The following is a 20,475-nucleotide window of genomic DNA, read 5'->3' as shown; positions in this document are numbered from 1 at the left end:
ATGGTAAGAGACAAAGGCTGCTGTCTCCCTTGCAAGGAAGGTGCCCCCACCAGCCCCGGAAGGAGCTCCAGGGATATGGTAATTAACATATTTCTCTTAATCTTTCTTGATAGTTAATCTCCAAAGCATGACAGCAGTGGGCCAGCTGATTAAACTGTAAGAATACAAAAGATCTGAAAGGAAGGTGGCCCTGATAAATACAGATGGATAACTTTGCTCATTCTGTGAAAAAAACAAAACAAACAAACAAACAAAAAAACACCTCACCAGAATCCCGACTTGAAATACTAAATTAAACACTTGAAATGAGCCATCTGAATATGATTTCAGGATTAACAGGGTCCACCTGACTCAGGAGAATGACATTTCCTCAGGGTAAGACACAGCCCTTCTTGGATCTCGTGGAACGAAATGTGATCCTGGCACCCCCGCTGTAGCTCAGCAGGTTGAGAACTGACATAGCATCTGTGAAGATGCATGTTCAATCCCTGGACTCGCTCAGTGGGTTAAGGATCCAGCATTGCCGTGAGCTGTGGTGTAGGTCGCAGATGCATGTTGCCATAGCTGTGGTGTAGGATGGAAGCCTCAGCTCCTATTTGGCCCCTAGCCTGGGAACTTCCATGTGCCGCAGGTTTGGCCCTGAAAAGACAAAAGGAAAAAATAAATGTGATCCTATGTAGAGTCTGGTCTAGGATTACTGCCCACTCAGGCCATCCAGGGAATGTGACACAGAGGCCTGGGAAACCTCAGCAGGGTTGGCACTTAACCTGTGGGTCCCCAGGGCTGTAGAAGTAAGTGTTTGGGTGGCTACTGCGCAGAGAAGGACCTGGGAGGCTGAACTTTATTTTTTTTTCCTTTTTTTTGCCTTATCTAGGGCCACTCCCGCGGCATATAGAGGTTCCCAGGCTAGGGGTCTAATCAGAGCTGTAGCCGCCAGCCTACACCACAGCCACAACAATGCGGGATCCGAGCCGAGTCTGCGACCTACACCACAGCTCATGGCAACGCCGGATCCTTAACCCACGGAGCCAGGCCAGGGATTGAACCCACAACCTCATGGTTCCTAGTTGGATTCGTTAACCACTGAGCCATGAGGGGAACTCCGAGGCTGAACTCTCTACACGAGGTGACGCAGTTTGGATAAGGCCAAGGCCAAGAGCAAGGTGATGGGGAATCCAGAGCCCTGTGTTTAGCCCTCACCTCTGTCCCTAGGGTAGGCTCAAGCATAGGCACCCCCATCTGAGCCACCTCCCCAAAGACCAAAGTGAAGGGCATTCAGAAGAGAGAGGATCAGCTCCCTTTCACATCTGCTGTCAGCAGAAAGGAAAAAAATAGGCTGTTTTATTATTATTATTATTATTTTAAAAACTCAACAGAAAAGCAGACAGCAACATGATTTTTAAAGGCATTGGTTGAACATATTAGTCCAGGTAGCAACCTCAGAATGGTACTGTGGTTTCCAGGTATGGTCTGTAGGACAAAGACTTTTCTTCATTGAAATAGATAACTTTGTGACACTGGGTATCAGGTGACATCAGCCACAGAGCTGGTCTTCAGTCCTTCTTCTTTGAGTTAGTGAAGCCATCCATGAAATTAAAGGCACCCATGTACTCAGCCAAAAGCATTCCCAGCTTGGGGGGCAAGAAACTAAAGAGAACACAAGAGTGAATGTTCCTGATCATCGTCCCTGAAAGCATCTTTATCAGCTCCGTGGAAAAGCAGTCATTGACTTGCCGCATTAGCAGCCAATCCCACACGTGCACCTGACGGTTCCTGCCTCACGGCCCCTCGGGGCTTGTCCGCCACGTGGGAGGACACTGGCTCAGGGTCTCTGCCTGTCTCCATGCTTTATTCAGTCCCAAAGCTGCAGCGAAGACTCGTGGAGTTGGTGAGCCTGGCTGGCCGCCCGGCTCTGTCACTCACGCGCCATCTCAAGCACATTACTGAACTCACAAGCCTCAGTTTCTTTTGTTGCCAAAAGAGGGCACTGATCTTTCTTTCTGGGACCCCTGGGAAGGTGAGAGGCAATTGTTCCAAGACCCAGCTAAAACTGTCTATTTCCCACCCTAGCTTGTCCCCCCCAACCCCAGAGCTCTCTGCCCCCGTCCATCCTGACTAATCATGCTGCAGAGGGAGGAGAGGCACAGAAAACAGGCCTGAGACCCACCCAGCAGTGGGGTTAGGAAAAGCCTTGTGCTGGACCTGGTGAGCAGACAACGTGGTGGCCTAGGGGGAGGAGGGGGGAGGGGGCTGGCCTGGGGGTTTGGGGATAGTAGATGCAAACTATGACATTTAGAAAGGCGAAGCAATGAGGTCCTGCTGTACAGCACAGGGAACTCTATCCAAGCACTTGTGATAGAACATGATGGAAGATGATGTGAGAAGAAGAGTGTGTATATGTATGTATGACTGGGTCTCTCTGCTGTACAGCAGAAATTGACACAACATTGTAAATCAACTATAATAACAATTTTTAAAAAAGAAAAGAAAAGTCCTGTGCTCGCTGCTCCTCTGGCGGGAACCCAAGATCGCCAGGTGGCTTTTCCCTGGTCAAATGTTACCTCCTCCCAGAGGACCGTGCTGACGATTAAACCCTCAGTGCGCAGCCCCCCAGGCCCCGCCCTCTTACCACCATCCAGCAGATCTTTCTTCTACTTTACATTTCAGTTTGTTTAGTCCCTCTGTGAGCCCTCCAAGAAGAGAGATTTCACGAGAGCAGGGACCCTTGTCTCTCTTGTCCTTTGCTGGACCCAGATTCTGGGACAGCTGACCACAGAGCATGGTGCCCACCAGCCACGCTAATGCTTGTTGAATGACTATTTGAAGGAGCATGGGATGTAACTCCTGTTCAGAGAACATACGGAGGACCCACAGAGATGGCTCTCACACAGAGCCCAGAACTAAAGGCCTACAACACTAAGTGTAACCTCTATAGTTCCTCAAAAACATTGGAAAAATCAAGTCCCATGGTCCTCCCAGGTGGCAGTTCTATACCAACCCCATTTTGGAGGCCCTGCAACTCTGCAAATTTGAGATTGTGCCACAAATAGGCCCACTCAAGGGGTCAAAGTGCATTCATCTCACAGATACTCTGTAAGTGACCTCTCTCAATAGGATCTGGAGTAAGTCGTTGGTTGGTTTGGCCCATTACAGAAGTGGCAGAAGCTGGTGGTGTTACCTTTTCAAAAACACCATGATGTATATAAACCTTGGCATGTACAGGTACAGTTGTTCTTTCAGGATGGCATCTACTATCTTCCCAACAGCATATTCTGGTTCCAGAATTGGTAACACATAAGAAAGCCTGAGGAGTTTTTTTTTTTTTAAATAAGAAATTAATAAAAGCAGTTGTTACAAATACATACAACAGTTGTCAGATATCGTTTCTTTGCTTCTTTCCCTCCCAGATTTGATCTAGTTCTATACCTCTCCTTATTATCCACCTGGTGAGTAATAACATATGCAGGACTTGCAATGGAAAACGATGATTCTAATAACACGCTGATGTTACATGACGCACGTGTACGAAACCCTGTCAAACAAACGGTCCAAATGCTGTAAAGCACATCATTACAAAGTAACTGCCTGTCCTCTCATGAGCACAGACTGGTCCTTTCTGGTCCCTCTGTGGAACCAGGGACTGGGCAGGGTGGGGAGTCGGACGGCAGAAAGGGGGTGTGATGGACGTGCGGGGAGGGTAGGGGAGGAGCCTGGGCTGGAAATGGCCTTGATAAACCACTCCCATGAAAGCTAGCATCGCAAACACTAACACATTTGAGGGAAAAAGAAATTCTCAACCATTTGATAAATCAGGCTTAATGCTGGGAAAAAATTTTTTAAGCAACTTCAGAAAACAGAACAAAATAAATGGTTAATCATCTGTTTCTTTGAAATCAAAGGACAGGCTTACCTGGAAGTACAACCTTCAAACATTTGAGTTTTTATAAAAAATGGGCACACAATAGTGGTTTTGATCCCTTTTTGTTTGCTGGCAAATGTTTCAAAAAATACAGTTTCAGCAAATCCAAAGGCTGCAAATTTACTTGCACAATAATCTGAAAAAGACAAACGATGCTGCCATACGGTGCCGAGTTTTTTTTTTTTTTTTTTTTTTTGTCTTTTTGCCATTTCTTGGGCTGCTCCTGTAGCATATGGGAGGTTCCCAGGCTAGGGGTCTAATCAGAGCTGTAGCTGCCAGCCTACGCCAGAGCCACATCAATGCGGGATCCGAGCCTCGTCTGCGACCTACACCACAGCTCACAGCAATGCCGGATCGTTAACCCACTGAGCAAGGCCAGGGATCGAACCCGCAACCTCATGATTCCTAGTCAGATTCGTTAACCACTGCACCACTACGGGAACTCCCCCCCCCCCTTTTTTTTTTTTGATTGTTAGGGCCTCACCTGCAGCATGTGGAGGTTCCCAGGCTAGGGGTCCAATCAGAGCTATAGCTGCAGGCCTATAGCACAGCCACAGCAACTTGGGACCCGAGCTGTGTCTGTGACCTACACCATAGCTCATGGCAACGCTGGATCCCTAACCCACTTAGCAAGGCCAGGGATCGAATGTGCAACCTCATGGTTCCTAGTCGGATTGTTTCCACTGCGCCACAACGGGAACTCCCAGTGTCAAGTTTTTAAATGGCACTTCGTTAAGGCTTCCTTGTACCACGAACACCCACAGAGAGTGGGACAATTTCAGAGCTCTTATTTTGTATGATCTTGGTCTGCTCAGCCTGGAAGAGGTGAGGAGAGAGGGGGACAGACCACAGTCACCCCAAGGTCAGCTGACAATGACCATGTGGACTCCAGGAGAAGCAGAGGTCACGCTGCCAGCCTTTGCTCCCACGTTAGTGTTGGGCAGACACTGCCAGCTGTTCCATGGGGCATAAGATGTGCATCCAGTCCTGTCCCAAATGACATCAACCCAACTGGGGCAGGAAGACACAAAAGAAGGAATAAAATAATCCAGGAAGTGGATGTCGAGGCAGTGGAGCTTGGTGAGGGCTGTGATACTCAGACCAAGGTTTCTTCCAACCCTGATCCCTCCACTTGCAGAAGGAAAACAAAGGACTCTGTACTTTCAACCTCAACTTCACAAGTATCTTCAAATGCAAAGGGCATGGAACGTGGCACCTGTGGCGGTTTTGAGTTTTCTGTCCTAATTACACTCAGTAATTCAAGTAAGCACCTGAATATTCAGTTTGCTGAATGGAAAGGTCTCAAGGAGAAAAGGCTGTAGGTTGGCTTATTTTTCCTTTGCGCCACCCGTCGGGAGAGGGAGAAGAGGCTCACTTCTTGCTCTATTGGGATGTGGCTGCTCCAACTGGCAAGAACCAGGGTACAAATGCCAGATGTGGGGTTATCAGCACCTCCCGCCCCCCAAGACGATGGTAAGATGCCTGGAGAAGGGACGGGAAGGGGAGGAGCCCCAAGCCACTTCTAGGACCACGGGAGTCATTTGGAAGAAATGCAGCTCCCTGAGCCCCTCGTCCCCTGAGATTAGGGTGAGCAGGATTAGGAAACTCTGCATTCTAAGAGGCACCCCGGGAGGTTCTGATGCAGGGGAGCCACCATCCACGCTGTGGGCACTCAGAAGGCTTATTTATACTGTTCCTGCAGGGAGCAGGGAGTGCAAGCGCCTTGCATGTGAAGATAAGAGACATTGTGTCCAAATAAAGGATTGATGGGAGCTGTAAATACACTGGTGTCATTTCCAAGACCTGTGATTTCTCAAACATATGAGAGAGAGGTGACAATACACCCTGTGAATTCTAAAAAGGACAGAGGAAGAGAATTCAGGATACAAGAGGAGACTGATAACATTTGGGGGGACTGGTTCTGAAAGCTCGTCCATGTGGCTGAGACAGACGTACTTGCTGAGACTAGGGTTGTGAACCCCAAAGGGCATTGGGTGACTCAAAAGTACTAGGAAGTAAGTGCCCAGGTGGCCGGCAGGCTAGTCTGCTACCTGGGCGTTGTAGTGAGGGTTCTGGTGGGTGAGTCTGAGGCCATATGTGGGACATTTGCTTCAGCAGGCACCCTGGGAGATGTGGACAGGTCTTTGCTCCTCCTAGAGCCAGCTCCCCGGTTGGCCACCTTCCCAGAGGGTCTCTGTCCCTTCCCCACTGCTAATACCAAGTCTGTTGCAAGAGAAATGGAGGCGACAGCCACTTTCTGCATGTCCTCAACCAATGGAAAAGCAAAGAGGCTTAATTTTAGGTTTCTTGGGGTGAAGAAATTTTCTCCAAACTCCAAACTCCACGGGAGCTCACTTAATGGAAACTTGATAAGGCAGAAGTGTCCTCCTTATGGTCCTGATAACAGTGTCAGGTGAGTTTGGGGACGGTGACTTATGCTAGTCACTTGTGTAAGAAATTTATTGGTAAGATCTCCCCCCCCCCGCCCCTTTTTAAACCCCAGGGATTGCATAAGCCCTAATGAGTCCAAACTGCATAGTTTAACTTCATGTAAGTATGGTTACTGGGTGGTTTTGCTGCCCTGTGGCCTTCTCAGCCTCTACCTCGTAAATATACATCTTACTCTAGTCTCCTTTATTCTTAGTGCATCAGGTCAGTGCTGATTGTTCAAAGCTATGACTCAAGTTAAGGGTATATGAAATTTCACGACTGCGAAATATTTCTCTTACCTGCCAGGCCATATACTCCAATTAATCCAGCTGAGCTTGAAATGCAAACCAAGTGTCCGTGGTCATTCGCAATCATTGCAGGTAGAAAGGCTTTGTAAGTCTATGAAGATCAAGTCAAATGTTTAACGTTATATAGCACAGTTTACATAATTTTTTTCAGATGTTTATGTGATCATTGTGATTGAAAAACAAAAAACTGTTTAAGTTAAAAAAATACCTGAAGGTGTTGGGATATTAAAACTTAAACATCTGGGAAAAAAACCATCTTAACGTGTCTAACCTCTTAAATCAGTATTTTCCTGATGTCAACTCCAATATTATTAATAATGATTTATTCAGACTTATACTTTGCTCATATTTGACTTTTATTTATTTATTTTTATTTTTTGGCCACACCTGTGGCGTGCAGAAGTTCCTGGGCCAGGGGTCAAACCTGAGCCACAGCAGCAACCTGAGCCACTGCAGTGACAATGCAGGATCCTTGACCCACTATGCCACAAGGGAACTCCTATATTTAACTTTTAAAACCATCGTATTAAGAAAATAATTGAAGCAGTTCAGGAAAATCTTAGTTGTGGCAGCCATAATCCACAGACCAAAAAGAACACTCAAGGATATGATTATTTAGTTTTTTAGTGCCTTTTTCCCCTTTTGGCTTATATTTCAATTTCAGACTTTTCCTGAACATTGTTCACAGGCAGTGGCTGTTGGCTTCAGTTTAAAAAATATCGCTTTTTTTCTTTTGTCTTTTTAGGGCCACACCTATGGCATATGGAGTTTCCCAGGCTAGGGGTCTAAGTAGAGCTACAGCTGCCAGCCTACACCACAGCCATAGCAACGTGGGATCCGAGCTGTGTCTGTGACCTACACCACAGCTCACGGCAACACCAGATCCTTAACCCACTGAGCAAGGCCAGGGATTGAACCCGCAACCTCATGGTTCCTAGTCGGACTCGTTTCTGCTGCCCCACGATGGGAACTCCTCACTTTGTTTTTAAAGTCATCTCTACTTCTGCTGGTTAGTGAAGAGGTTTCACTGCTCCATGGGGACACACCCCTTGGGAGCATGGTCACCAGTGGGGACATGCCCCTTGGAGCTTGGTCACCAGGCTACTTTGTGCAGGTGCTCCAGGGACATTTGTGAACTTGCCTGGGAAGAGTGTACACAGTGAGGGGACGAGAGGGGGTGACAGGGGCGGGGGACCCAAGCAGCTCAGGAACAACTAGAAGGGGAGAGAGAAAGAAGAGAGAGCAGAGACCAGGTTGGACGTGGGGACAAAGAGAGGCAGGGAAAGAACACAAAGCCCCTCGGCTTGGAGACTCGGCAGTGACATCGGCATCCTGACCCCCATCCTGACCCCACACCCCCCAAGGAGGGGGGGCCTTTGTGACAAGACAATGGCGATCACGAGCAGTCTTTCTTGAAGAAACACTGAGGTCCCTTAGCGCTCAATCTTTCCACATTTCTCCTGAAAACTGTACAGAACACCAAGAATGGCACCAGCTTCGCTTTTATTTTTGGTGAAACAAGGGGAGGGAAAGCCTGCAGAGTCCAAACGAGCCGTGAAGGCTGTCACAGGAGAGTTGAGTGGGAGTCCATGTGGCTGGGGTGGGGAGGATGGGGGGCTTGTCTCAGAACTCTCCAGCAGATGCTCACTCCCCACCGAGAAAGCCCACCCAGGGATGGGGCTGTGAGCAAGGGGCGGAACAAGTGCCTGAGCGTGGCTGGGGAGGCAGACGTGACTGGTCTCTGCAGGTGCTAGAAAATGCAACTAGAAAGCAGGCACATGGCCCTGGAAGTCAGGGCTGTGCCTTTTAATGCATGATGCCCTGAGCAGAGGCTCCGGAGGCGTCAGCCAGGGTGGATCTCTGAGAGAGGACAATGCGGTAAACCAGAAGTCCAAAGTGGGGACGTCTGGGCCTTATTCAGAGACTAACGCTATCGTAAGAGAGTAGAGTAAGGTGCTTCCAAATGACAATCACTTTAGGAGGAAAAGAAAGAAATAATTACCCATAAATGTGCTTTGAAATTCACATCTAAAGACTTTTCCATAAGTTCGTCTGGGCAGTCGAGGAACTTTCTGCCTGTTACAATTCCAGCATTGTTGATCAGGATGGAAACATCGCCAACTTCTTTCTTAACCTGATTGAAAAACGAGAGCAGCACCACCCATGAGCATAGGCTCCCCTTGGAGACATCGCAGGTTTGGGTCCAGACTTCCACAGTAAAGCTAATACCACAATAAAATGTGTCACACGGATTTTTGGTTTCCGGGGGCATAAAAAGGATGCCTACACTCTATGGTAGTTGATTAAGTGTGCAGTAGCATCGTGTCTAATAAAACAATGTATGAGCCTTAATTAAAACTTTTTTTTTGCTGAAAAATGCTACCCATCATCAAAGCCTTCAATGAACGGTAGTTGTGGCAAAGACCACAGATGACAGGTTACCGTAACGAACATTATAACAATGGAAAGACTGAAAATTACCAGAATGTGACCCTGAGCACCATAGGAGCCCATGCTGTTGGAAGGATGGTGGTGACAGACTTGTTCGAGGCAGGGTTGTCACACACCTGAAATTTGTAAAAAAAAAAAAAAAAAAAAAGCCAAAAAACCCCACAAAACTTCAAATTGTAGACAAACATCGTGTCTGGGATGTACAATAAAGTGAGGTGTGCCTGTGCCGCATCGGTGATCTAAATTCACCCCCCAGGGTTTATGTTCTTCCTGGGCTCGTAGCTCAGCCTGACTTAATGCACTCTGAATATGAAGTATATTTATTTCCTCTGCAGAGCTGAAGGCACATCAGAGACCTGCATCGCATGCCTTTCTCCTCACTACCACCTCCCCTTCTGATGACGCTTCCCACCTCGCAATGTCCCATCTTCTTAGACTCAGTGATCAATAACTTCATCCCATGCTCTGTACAAGCAGCGCGTCATTTTAATCATTTTAATTAAGCAGCAGTGGGACCTAAGACATGATAGCCTTGTCGTGTGAATCACAGTCTGGCAAGTGTGAGGGAGAGGGTGGGGCTGGGAGGGATGGAGGCTGGATGCTATTTACAGACTTATTCCAAACACACAGCCTGGCTCAGAATCCATCCATCCTGTTTTCATTAGCGTCTCCTCTTCCCTCCATAAACATTTAGGCGTAAGATTTGTGGAGAATTGGATGAGAGGGGACCTATCTGCTGCTGTCACACTGGCCAGAGGAGGTGCTTAACACATTTCATTTAAGAAATAAGAGTTCGGGGAGGGCCACTGGCACCAGGTCCTGAGAGCAGACCTTGAGCGTGTCAACCAGGCTCTGTGCGGAGGTGACCATGAGACTGACCAGCCCTGATGGCAGTGGGTGGGGCTGTGCCTTTGCTTCTCTTTGTGTTTTGAATTTCATTCCTGTGATCTCTATCACACAGCAAATCTTCATCTGTCCCCTGATCGGAGGGAAGCCCTGGTTGCAGCACCACTTACATCTCTGTGTGTGTGCATGTGTGTGGGCATTCTTGTGTGTGTGCACGTGTGTATGTGTGCACATGTGTGCTGGGCACAGACTGTGTTACTGAAGCCAGGCGGCCATGCCACCTTCCTCCTCCGCGGTTCGGAAGGTCTGGGTCCCAATATCCAGGGTGACATGTGCTAGATCTCCACTGGCCAATGAGATCTGTAGCCCCGGGGGAAATTCAGGATGCATTGGAGAGAAAGGCAACCACATTTTATATTGAAGTCTTCAGATAAAAGCCCTAGAAATAAGCTAATAATCTAAGTCTGCTAGGAGAGTGGCTAAAATATTTAGTCAACTCCAAGTAGAACAGCAGTCAGGGCTCGAAACAAGGCGGTGAGCCCTCTCTGGGGCAGAATCTCAGCCAGGTGGGTTGTGGGCTGGGAGGCAGCGCTGGTGCTAGGGGCTGCTGTCCTAGGTCAGAGTCAGGGGTGGCAAAGCGGGAAGGGACGTCTCAGAGAACTAGGAGGGACACACATTCCTCCGCCACCTCTCACGGGAATACAGCTTGGCCTCATAACACTTGATAAGAGAAGCCTTGCACTTGAACTTCAAAGCAGGGGTGTTATTATCCATTTTTTGCATCTTTGCACTACAGAAAATTGTATCTTTATGAATCTTACCCTAAATGTACTAGACTAAGCATTTGCGACAGGAATTTTCATGTGAATAATCTTCCTTTCCAGTATGTTTCGTATATATGGTTATCTTTTTTAAAAAGGATTTTATGACTCCAAAGTCTACTATTTTCCCTTTTAAATTAGCATGGAAAGGCATCACGTGCTCAGCCGCTGCTCCATTATGGAGAAGAGGGTTCGAGGTTCACTGTCTGTGACTTAACTATCCATGTAATTATTATTGACAGATGATAACACCGTAAAATGGGATGAGAGTAAGCTTGTTGGTATTGTGTTGTTTTGTAAGAGCAAACCCTTTATGGAGGATGCAACAGATTCTAGTTTTTAACTAGTCCTTTTTGGCATCCATTTATTCTCATGTTAAGAAGGTGGCAGCAGTCATTCAACCCTGGATGACAAGCCTCCCATATTAGCCATGTCCTTACCAGTAGGGATTTTGCTATGAGCATCCTTGGTATGAAAACAAGAACCTGCAGGAAAGCCAGGTTCTGATATAAATAAGTCTGAATAATATATTCTGATTTCCTTAGGAAATACACATTCCCGTTGTGGCTCAGTGGGTTAAGACTAGTATCCATGAGGATGTGGGTTCAATCCCTGGCCTTGCTCAATGGGTCAAGGATCTGGCATTGCCGTGAGCTGTGGTGTAGGTCACAGATGCCGCTCGGATCTGGTATTGCTGTAGCTGTGGCGTAGGCTGGTGGCTGTAGTTCTGATTTGACCCTTAGCCTGGGAACCTCCATATGCTGCAGGTGTGGTCCTAAAAAGATAAAAGAGAGAGAGCATGAGGTCAATACACATTCGATAGAAGGCACTGTTGGGAGGGTGGGGGAAACAGCTGGACTGAAAATCACACCAGACAGGGGTGCACACCCTGGCTTAGCCGTGGGCTAGTTCTATGACCCCAAACAGGTTGCTCAATATCCTTATTTCTCAGTTTCTTTGGCCATAAAAAGGGTGCTACTTCCCATCTCTTACATGGTCTTGGGGGGGTCAGCCTGCTCGGCACGCGGGCTGCTTCTAAAGGCTACAGACTCAAGTCCCAGCCAGGGCTCTGCTAGTTATTGGCATGTTTCTCAGGTAAGTGACTTACCTGCCCTAAGTCTCCGTTTTCTTCTTTGTGAAGTGGGGGTAGTAAGAGGTCTGACTTCACAGGATCACGGTGTAATTCATTCAGGGTGCTCGGCACCAGGTAGGGCATGCGGGGAGAACTCCGACACCTGATGCCCACAGCCCAGTATACTTTTTAATGGAAGGGGCAAACCAGAACCCAGGACAGGGAACACAAAGAAACTGATGGATGTCAAGGCACTGGCATCGAGCTCTTATTACCCATAAAACACAGTGACCCCGGGGGTTACCTGACTGGCCACTCTGTACACATCCTCCCTCCGGCTGCAGTCACAGGTGTAGGCGTAAGCGCCTGCGGCCCCGGCTTCCTGAACCATCTCGCGGGTCTCCTCGTTCCCCTCCTGGTTGATGTCCCAGAGGACAAGCACGGAGCCGAGGCGGGCAAATTTGAGGGCTAAGAGCCTTCCAAGTCCACTCCCCGCGCCCGTTATGAGCACGATTTCACCGGCAACCTTCTTCCGAGGCACTGGGATGAAGGTGAAAACCAGAGACTCCAGAACAATAAACACTGATTTTCCTAAGAAGACCAACAGTTCCTGGGCCAAGCCCAGGATGGACGCCATGGCCAGGTTGCACCTGTAAGGAAAGAGACTGGCCTCAGGGCCTAGAGGTCCATTCCCTCTGAGCTGCTGGTGACATGGAGCTCATGTTGTGTGTGACAGTGAAAGAAACTGACACGTGTGGCATAAGTATCTCTCCTGTTGGCAGGCTCTGAACTTTGAAAGGGGAGAGAACCTAGAGGGGCTTCTCTCGGCCCCCTTGCGTGCACAGCACTAAGCTCCACACACGTCTGCATGTCTGCTAAGCGTTACACGTGACAGGTATTTTTGGGAGTTCCCTGGTGCCCTAGCAGTTATGGATTCAGTATCATCACGCTGAGGCTCGGGTGTCACCTGGGGCAGGCCATGGAGCCCTTCTTGGCTTCAGTTTCCTCATCTCTACTGGTCCTGTGGCCAGGTGGTTTGTGGAATGTCTGTATGTGGGTGACCACACTGCTGGCCACAGGAAGTACTTTATGATGTTACCATGCTTCTCATATTCACAGTGCTGCTCACAGAAGGCACCCCCATAGGTTTGCTGAATGAATAACAGGCCTCCCCTTGATAAATTCACAAGGCTTGATGTGTACATCCTATCAGCCACTCACACTTTAGTGAGAATGTGCTTGTTTTTAACAACCGAGAAAGAAGGGAAGGTCTTATTTCCTCTGGGATGAGAGGAGAAGGGGCAGCTTGTGCTGCGGGTGGGGGGCTTCGCTGAATGGGGTGGCCAGCTGAGAGGAGGAGATGAGGGCACAAGATGTCCAGTCTGACTCATGGATACTAGTCAGATTGGCCTCCGCTTCGCCACAATGGGAACTCCCAGTGGAAGGGGTTCTAGACTCCAGTTCTCCACTGCCTGCATGCTGGCATGATACAAGGCCTACAACAAACCCATTGTTAACCCTGTCTTGGCAGATGCTTCCTGGCTTCTTGGAAACTTCCTGGCATTCTGGGGGGGGGGGGGAGCTTGGGCTGGTAAGGGAGGCCTCCCGCTCTGCTCCCGGATGGCGACAGGGGCTAGCAGCTCACTCCCTAAGAGACCTGGGGCGCATTGGCCGCTGAAGGAGTTGGTTCCCCCCGGGGACCCTGCCCCCAGGGGTCTTTGGGACTCGCCCTGATGCTGCTACTCCCGGCCACGCCCGCTCAGCACCCCCACCCAGAGTTAATGTTAGCGCCCGGCGGGCCAGCATCGCAAAATTCAGGGCCCCCATAGGTCTGCCAGCCCCCTGCCCAGACTCGGGAGACTCACCAGGGATGCACTGCCCTCGCTGCTGCCGAGAAGCCGCCTGGTCTGCCAGGGGCACCTCGCCACCAACTCTCTACCTCAGGAGTTTATCCCGGAGGCGGGCGGAGGGCCGCGCCCGAGCAGGGGTGGGGCGCCAGGGGCCCCGCGCCCCACGTGAGCGCGCTCTTCTTTTTTTTTTTTTTCCCCCCAGGCGGCCAGATTAAGTAACTGGAAATTCTTGCACGGGAATCCGCGCTCCCGGTTCCGCAGCACACAAGAATCACCCAGAGATGTTTAAAAATTGCTCTGCCCAAGAAGCTGCACACTGGAATTTCTGGGTTGGCAGGAGGCCCTGGAATCGGCAATGAAAACATTCCCGGGGTGTTTTCAAAGCACAGGCCAAGGTTGGGAACCCTTGTGTGAGAGAAAAAGGAGGAGGCAGTTTGGGATTAAAAGAGACACGCAATTATATATATATATATATATATATATATATATATATATATATAAACAAGGACCTATCATATAGCACAGGGAACTATATCTTATAATATCAATATCTTATAATAACCTATAGTTGAAAAGAATCTGAAAAAGAATATATATGTGTGTATGTACATGTATATGTATATATGCGTATGTGTGTATAACTGAATTGCCTTGCTATACACTTGAAACCAACACATCATTGTAAGTTAACTACACTTCACTAAAAAAAAAAAAGAAAGAAAGCTGGCAGTGCCCTCTGGTCCAAGCCGTGTTTATGCAATGTCTCCTCTGTGTACAAAGGTCCAGAAGACACAGCAATGCAAGAACTGCAGGTGAAAAAAAGAAAGATAAAAATCAGATAATAACCTATGCTAATCATTTAATATAAGCATAGGTCACCACTGAATGACTGAGGGTGGAGTTTGATGGGTGACATAAGGAGGAGAAATAGCAATAAATCGTGGGGTGCTGAAGGAAAAATGGGGAGTCCCGGCAAAACTGCACCCAGGGTTGAGTAGGACACCTGGGAGTGGTGAAGGTGCAGAGGAAAGTGTGGTGAATCAATCCATATCTGGGCCAGGGCAGGAGAGGAGCAAGTAGGTTGTCTAAGCCCGGAGAAGAAGGAGGAAGGGCCAGCCTTGAATGCCCTTTCAGAACCTCGGAGCTCATGGTATGTTCCGACGGCAGCCAGAGCCGTGAAAAGTGGTTAGAGTAGCTGCCACCGTGCAAGGGTGAGCGCAGCTGGTGTATGCATTGGTTTCATGTCAGCGGTCCTCACCCAAGAACATGCTGTGGAGAGCTCTGCATGATGGGGGCAACTGCAGAGCTCTGGGTGGGGGCCTTGTCACAGGCAGGTGATACGTGGAGCTGCCCCGGCCAGTGCGTGGAAGAGAGCACCTAGCCAGCTTGGGTAAGAAGCCGTAGCTGGGCAGGAAGAGCCTTCCCCACTCGGAGACAGAATAAGTTGGGGTGTGGCGGTGACTCAGCTGGGAGCGAGAGTGGACTAGGGCACAGAAAAGTTGGGTGAGGGACTCCGGGTCACACAGCTGGCCTGCAGCAGTTCAGATGTGGGCGGGGGGTGGAAAACGCCAGCCCTATCTGCATGATCTCTCTGAGAAAATCCTGGGCTGTCCCTCTTCTTTCTGGTCAGAAGTTCAGGAAAGGAGCTGCCAACATTCTGAGAAATCTCACTAAAACAAGGTATGAATGTCATGCTCCATGGCTGATGGATTCCGGTAGCTGGAGGCCCTGCTTTTGGAAAAGGCCTCACTTTGACTTGGTGTGGGGGACACTAGGTGGACCACCTGACATCCTGAACACTAAGAAAGGACTTTCATTTTTTTAAATTAAAAAAATTTTTTTTTTTTGTCTTTTTAGGGCCACACCTGTGCCCTATGGAAGTTCCCAGGCTAGAGGTTGAATCAGAGCTGCAGCTGCCAGCCTAGGCCACAGCCACAAAGACTCCAGATCCAAGCCCAGTCTTTGACCCATACCACAGCTCACAGCTATGCCGGATCCTTAACCCACTGAGCAAGGCCAGGTATCAAACCTGCGTCCTCATGGATACTAGTTGGGTCTGTTACTGCTGAGCCACAAGTGGAACTCCCTAAGAAAAGGCTTTTAAAGGATCTTTGGGGCAAAGGCTAGGAACAGACAATTGAAGATGGTAGATGTAAAATGGGTTAATGAACATGTGAAAAACTGCTCTAACTTTATTTAGTCAGAAAATGCATATGGCATCATTTCTTGCCTTCCAAATGGACAAATATTTTAAAAAAGAGAATGTCAGGGTTCCCATGGTGGCTCAGCAGGTTACCAACCTGACTAGTATTCACGAGGACGTGGGTTTGATCCCTGGCCTCGCTAACCACTCTCTCAGTGGGTTAAGGATCCCGCATTGCTGTGCCTGTGGTGTAGGCCGGCAGCTTTAGCTCCGATTCGACCCCTAGCCTGGGAACTTCCATACATCACAGGTGTGGCTATAAAAAGAAAAAAAAAAGAGAGAGAATGTCCTCATGTGGCAGAAGTGTAAATGACACATTTCTGGAGAGCAAATATGTCTCGGGAGCTGGGAGGGTTATGCAATGTCTCGCCCGATTCTGCCAATGCGATTTAACCTCACAAAATAATCAGGTATCATTTGTTGACTCCAGGAAGGGAAATAAGCCACTGGGTGTCAGGGGGTGGAAAGGAGATTTTAACTATATTGAATCATGGAAATGTTTTACTTTCCCTGGAAGTGCGTGTATTAATAACAATAAATTGATCATTAATTTCTAAGAAACATGTGCAGATGAAATACTCTACAGCCCTTTTTTTAAAAATAAAATCCTGTTTTTTCAAGGATATAGGAAAATACTCCTCACACAGTATGAGTTTAAAGAGCATAGTATAGGATTAAATATATGATATGACCCTACTTTTCCATGAAAACTAACTTGATATGCATTAGAAATCCTGGTAGTGATTTTGCCAACATCGTAACTTTTTTTTTATTGATGAATAGTGGAATTTTAGTTGATTTTTATTTTTTTCTTTGGGTCTCTTTGTATTTTTCAAATTTTCTATTATGTGCATATTTTTATCTTATAATAAAAATGTTTCTTAGACCATATATACACAGACACTTTCATTCAAGGTGGCAGATGAGCATAAGCATGTATATCCAATTTCCTCCCAAAATTCCATTGAAATGAAAGTGAAGATACAAAAGTGTTAATAAAAGCATACTAGGGCTAGGAAAAAAGAAAGGGACAATCAGTGAAGACTGACTAGAGATCAGTAAGAAGACAGATCCCATTTCCAGAAACCAGAGCAAAAGATACCTTAACCTAAAACACACTTGTGGAAAGCACTTCAGAAATGAGTCATTCTTCCCAGCAAAACTCTGAGTAACTGCAATTCAGTAAATAAACACAAAGAGTGGAAATAGTACAGAGGGCAAACAGGTGGAATAAGAGTCTTGATATCAAAAGCAAAGCACTCAAACTATTGAAATAAAATATAGAAAAATTATTTTGTAACTTGGGGCTAGGCAAGACCTCTCAAATCCATCAATTATTGATCTGACTCCATAAAAAGTGTAAATTTCTCTTCAGTAAATAAAAAAATATCATAAGCAAAGTGACATGCAATAGATCAGGAGAAATACCTTCACGTAAAGAATTGACAATGGGTAGCTAGCCACTGGATAATTTATAGCATTCCCATAAACCACTCTGAGTAAGGCAGTGGGAAAAAGTGGGTAAAAAAATGTGTAGGCAATTCATGGGCAAATAAATACAAATGACTGGAAACATTTGAAAAGATGCTGGATTTCACTCGTATTCAGGAGAATACAGATGGAAAAAGAATATCTTTTTTTTTTTATCCATTGATACTCACAGTATTAAAAAGCTAGATGAAAATCCAGGCGTGATGGGGATGCGGGAACACAGGTATTCTCCTGCACCTGGTGTGAGAGCAGATGCTGGTGTATCCTTTTTATGGAAGGCAACTGCGCAGTACTTTTTGGTGACTCTTGACGGCTCTTTTACATCTAGGGATAAATCACATAGGAATATTGCCCCTCGTGCCGAAAGAAATTTCACTGAAACTTGTTTACCATAGCAGGAAAGAAAGAAGCTACTTAAATGCACATCTGTTTCATTAATCATGGTGTAGTCATGTAATAGAATTCTGTGACGGGGACTACAAGAATGAAAGGAAAGCTCTGCGGGTGTGTTAAGTGAAAACAAAAACGGGCAGACTTACTCCCCTGAAATTTAAGATTGCACTGTGTGTGTGTGTGTGTGTGTGTATATGTGAATATAGATGGAAATGCATAGATGGATGAGTCTGATGGACACACACTAAACTGTTCACAGTGGTTACCCCTGGCAGCTGGGATGGGGAAAGGATGGGGAGGGGGACAAAATTGAGTAAGGGCCGTGAAGGGGGGCTTCCCATGTTAGGATATAGGTTTCTGTCTTATTAGACTTTTTTTTACAAATGTCGTGCATCATTTTGTAATCTTAAAAATTAAAATACTGATGAAGATGGACATACTTCTTGTTTGAAAAGGACTCATTTTAAGAAGAGATTGTTTTGGGGGATCCCTTTGCAAAGAAGCAGAAGTCTAGTTAACAGATGACACATTCAAAATCTTAGTTTGATTAAAATGTGCTATTTTAGCATACTGTCTGGATTTGTTTCAAAGGAAATTATAAATTCTCGGAGAAGAACAAACATAGCTTACAGATAGACTTGACTGTCCCCTGACTGGGGAAAGTGGTGTTGGCTGGGATAGAAGCAGGAAACAAGCAGGTCCTCTGTGCTGAACAGGTAGGCACAACAATACCAATGAATAAGTAACTCAAGAGTCGAAGGAGGCGGAGGAGAGCTGTGCTGCCACCTTGTTGGGGAGAGTAACCATATACCACAGAAACTCAGAAGGCCCGGAAAGCCAAGGCTCGGGGAAGGCAGTGATAGGACAGGGCCCAGGGCTGGAATCCCTGTGTCTGCCTAGGTCATGCAGCCAAAACACTCCCGGTTCCACCTGTCACAGAAAAAGACAAAAGGATGTGTTATTATAAGCTTGTGTTTGTGCCTCAACTTATTTCAGGATCATTATCACCTCTAACACTTTTTTTCCCCCTCCTGAATAATCATAGTGGGAGTGGCGTGGCAATGAATTGATGTAGATTTGACCTGGTTTTTCATGCCAAGGTTGCTTGAATCATGTTGGAAGATGATTCAGACACAGCCAGTGTCTCAGGAAACAGAGTTTTCTCCTCTTCGTCTTGCCTCTCTCTTCTTGGATTTCTTTTCTTTTTTCGATTCTGTCTTTGTCTGGAAACACTGCTAGTCAAGGGCATTCCCAGAATCGCCTGGCTCCGCCCCCAGTGGGAGGCCCCGCCCCGTCAAGTTGCTAGCGCTCCTTCACCCCTCTTTTCTCAGCCGGATGCCAGTTACCTATCAGTGGTCCTTTTCCTCACAAGCAACGTTGCTTAGAAACACATTTGATGTTTGACTGTTACCAGGTTACCAGGGAAATAACTAAGAGGTCAATCTGAGGGAACATTCTCTTGGAGGAAAACAAAATGTTTGTTAACTCTTGACCCACAATGCAAACCAAAGATAACAGAGATGATGCAGCGTCTAAATACTGGAAACCTGAGCGATGAGAAGCTGGACTTCCAACAATATTTACTAGGAAATAAGCAGAACCAAGTCACACCAAAGCCTCTGCGGGGTGGAAAGTTGTCACAATGATCTTGTAACTCACTTAGTACCACACAGAGCACGTGGCACGAATGGACAAGTAAATGCATAGGAGACCTTGCCTGGGCTCCACCGCTGAAAATAAGACAGACTCGATGATTGTAAATAGTGCTGCCATGACCACTGGGGTGCGTGTATCTTTTTTGAATTATGGGAAACAGAAATAGACTCAGATTTTGAAACCAAGTTTATGGCTACCAAAGTGGAAATGTGGGGAGGGGGGAAGGATGAATTAGGGAATTGGGACTGACATATCCACACTGCTATACATAAAACAGACAGGTAACAAGCATCTGTTGTACAGCACACACTACTGTGTAGTAACCTGTCTAAGAATCCGAAAGGGAAGGGATACATGTGTATGTGTAACTGATTCACTTTGCTGTCCACCTGAAACACACAACTTTGTAAGCCAATTCTACTCCAATAAAGTTTAAAAAAAAAAATCAGAAAAGACAGGCTCGAATTAGAAGTCGCAGGACCCTTCTTGGCTGAATGAAGTGGAAGCTGACAGGACAGGTTTCTGATGCCTAGTGAGGGGGTGTGGACCAGTTTACTTGGAGAACAATGGCTGCTCAAAAGTCACGGCTGGGTGGAAAATTTATGGAAATTTATGAAGAATTTCAACAGTTCTTTGAATGCTTGGCTTAAGGGGGTGGAGGAATGTTGAAATTTTACAAAGTGTTTACTTACAAAACATGTTTAAAGATCACTTGTTTCCTGAAAAATATTGCATTTTGGAATTTTTGTTCCTCTACTTGTTCAAAATGTTTCCTCTAGTTTGTCCATTGCAAGTTAAACTTTCTTTGCACGAATGTAGAAATTCTATGTCCCAAATCATGGCATAGAGTGTATGTGTTGAATGCTCACTTTTTGGTTGATGAGATGTATTCTTTACTTTTCATTCCTTGTTTTGGTTAGCACGACTCACTAGCTCTTGACCTGGTAGAGGTAAAGGTAGGTTGCTGTTCCATGATTTAACTCAAGAACACTTCCAAATCCAGGGAGTCATTTAGGAATGAATGTCTGCTGAGGG

General features: G+C 46.8%; 1 protein-coding gene across 4 annotated transcripts; it reads right to left on the bottom strand.

The window, feature by feature from the left end:
• Positions 1-1,337: 1,337 nt before the first annotated feature.
• Positions 1,338-19,012, bottom strand: LOC125129311 (epidermal retinol dehydrogenase 2-like). Of its 4 annotated transcripts, XM_047783896.1 has the most exons (9): positions 18,867-19,012; positions 18,415-18,714; positions 17,562-17,715; positions 12,152-12,497; positions 8,660-8,791; positions 6,649-6,748; positions 3,911-4,055; positions 3,179-3,304; positions 1,338-1,647 (listed from the first exon to the last, which is right to left on the bottom strand). In XM_047783896.1, the coding sequence occupies exons 4-9, from the start codon at positions 12,482-12,484 to the stop codon at positions 1,554-1,556; spliced, it is 930 nt and encodes a 309-aa protein (XP_047639852.1). In that variant the 5' UTR covers positions 12,485-12,497; positions 17,562-17,715; positions 18,415-18,714; positions 18,867-19,012; the 3' UTR covers positions 1,338-1,553. The 4 variants fall into 4 exon arrangements, with proteins under 4 accessions (XP_047639852.1, XP_047639850.1, XP_047639853.1 ...); XM_047783894.1 differs by lacking the exons at positions 17,562-17,715; positions 18,415-18,714; positions 18,867-19,012 and adding an exon at positions 13,713-13,966; XM_047783897.1 differs by lacking the exons at positions 3,179-3,304; positions 17,562-17,715; positions 18,415-18,714; positions 18,867-19,012 and adding an exon at positions 13,713-13,966.
• Between the last annotated feature and the right edge of the window lie 1,463 nt (positions 19,013-20,475).

Source organism: Phacochoerus africanus, chromosome 6 (assembly GCF_016906955.1).
Source record: "Phacochoerus africanus isolate WHEZ1 chromosome 6, ROS_Pafr_v1, whole genome shotgun sequence".
In the NCBI taxonomy this organism is placed as follows: domain Eukaryota; kingdom Metazoa; phylum Chordata; class Mammalia; order Artiodactyla; family Suidae; genus Phacochoerus; species Phacochoerus africanus.
This window is presented reverse-complemented; position numbering and strand designations above follow the sequence as displayed.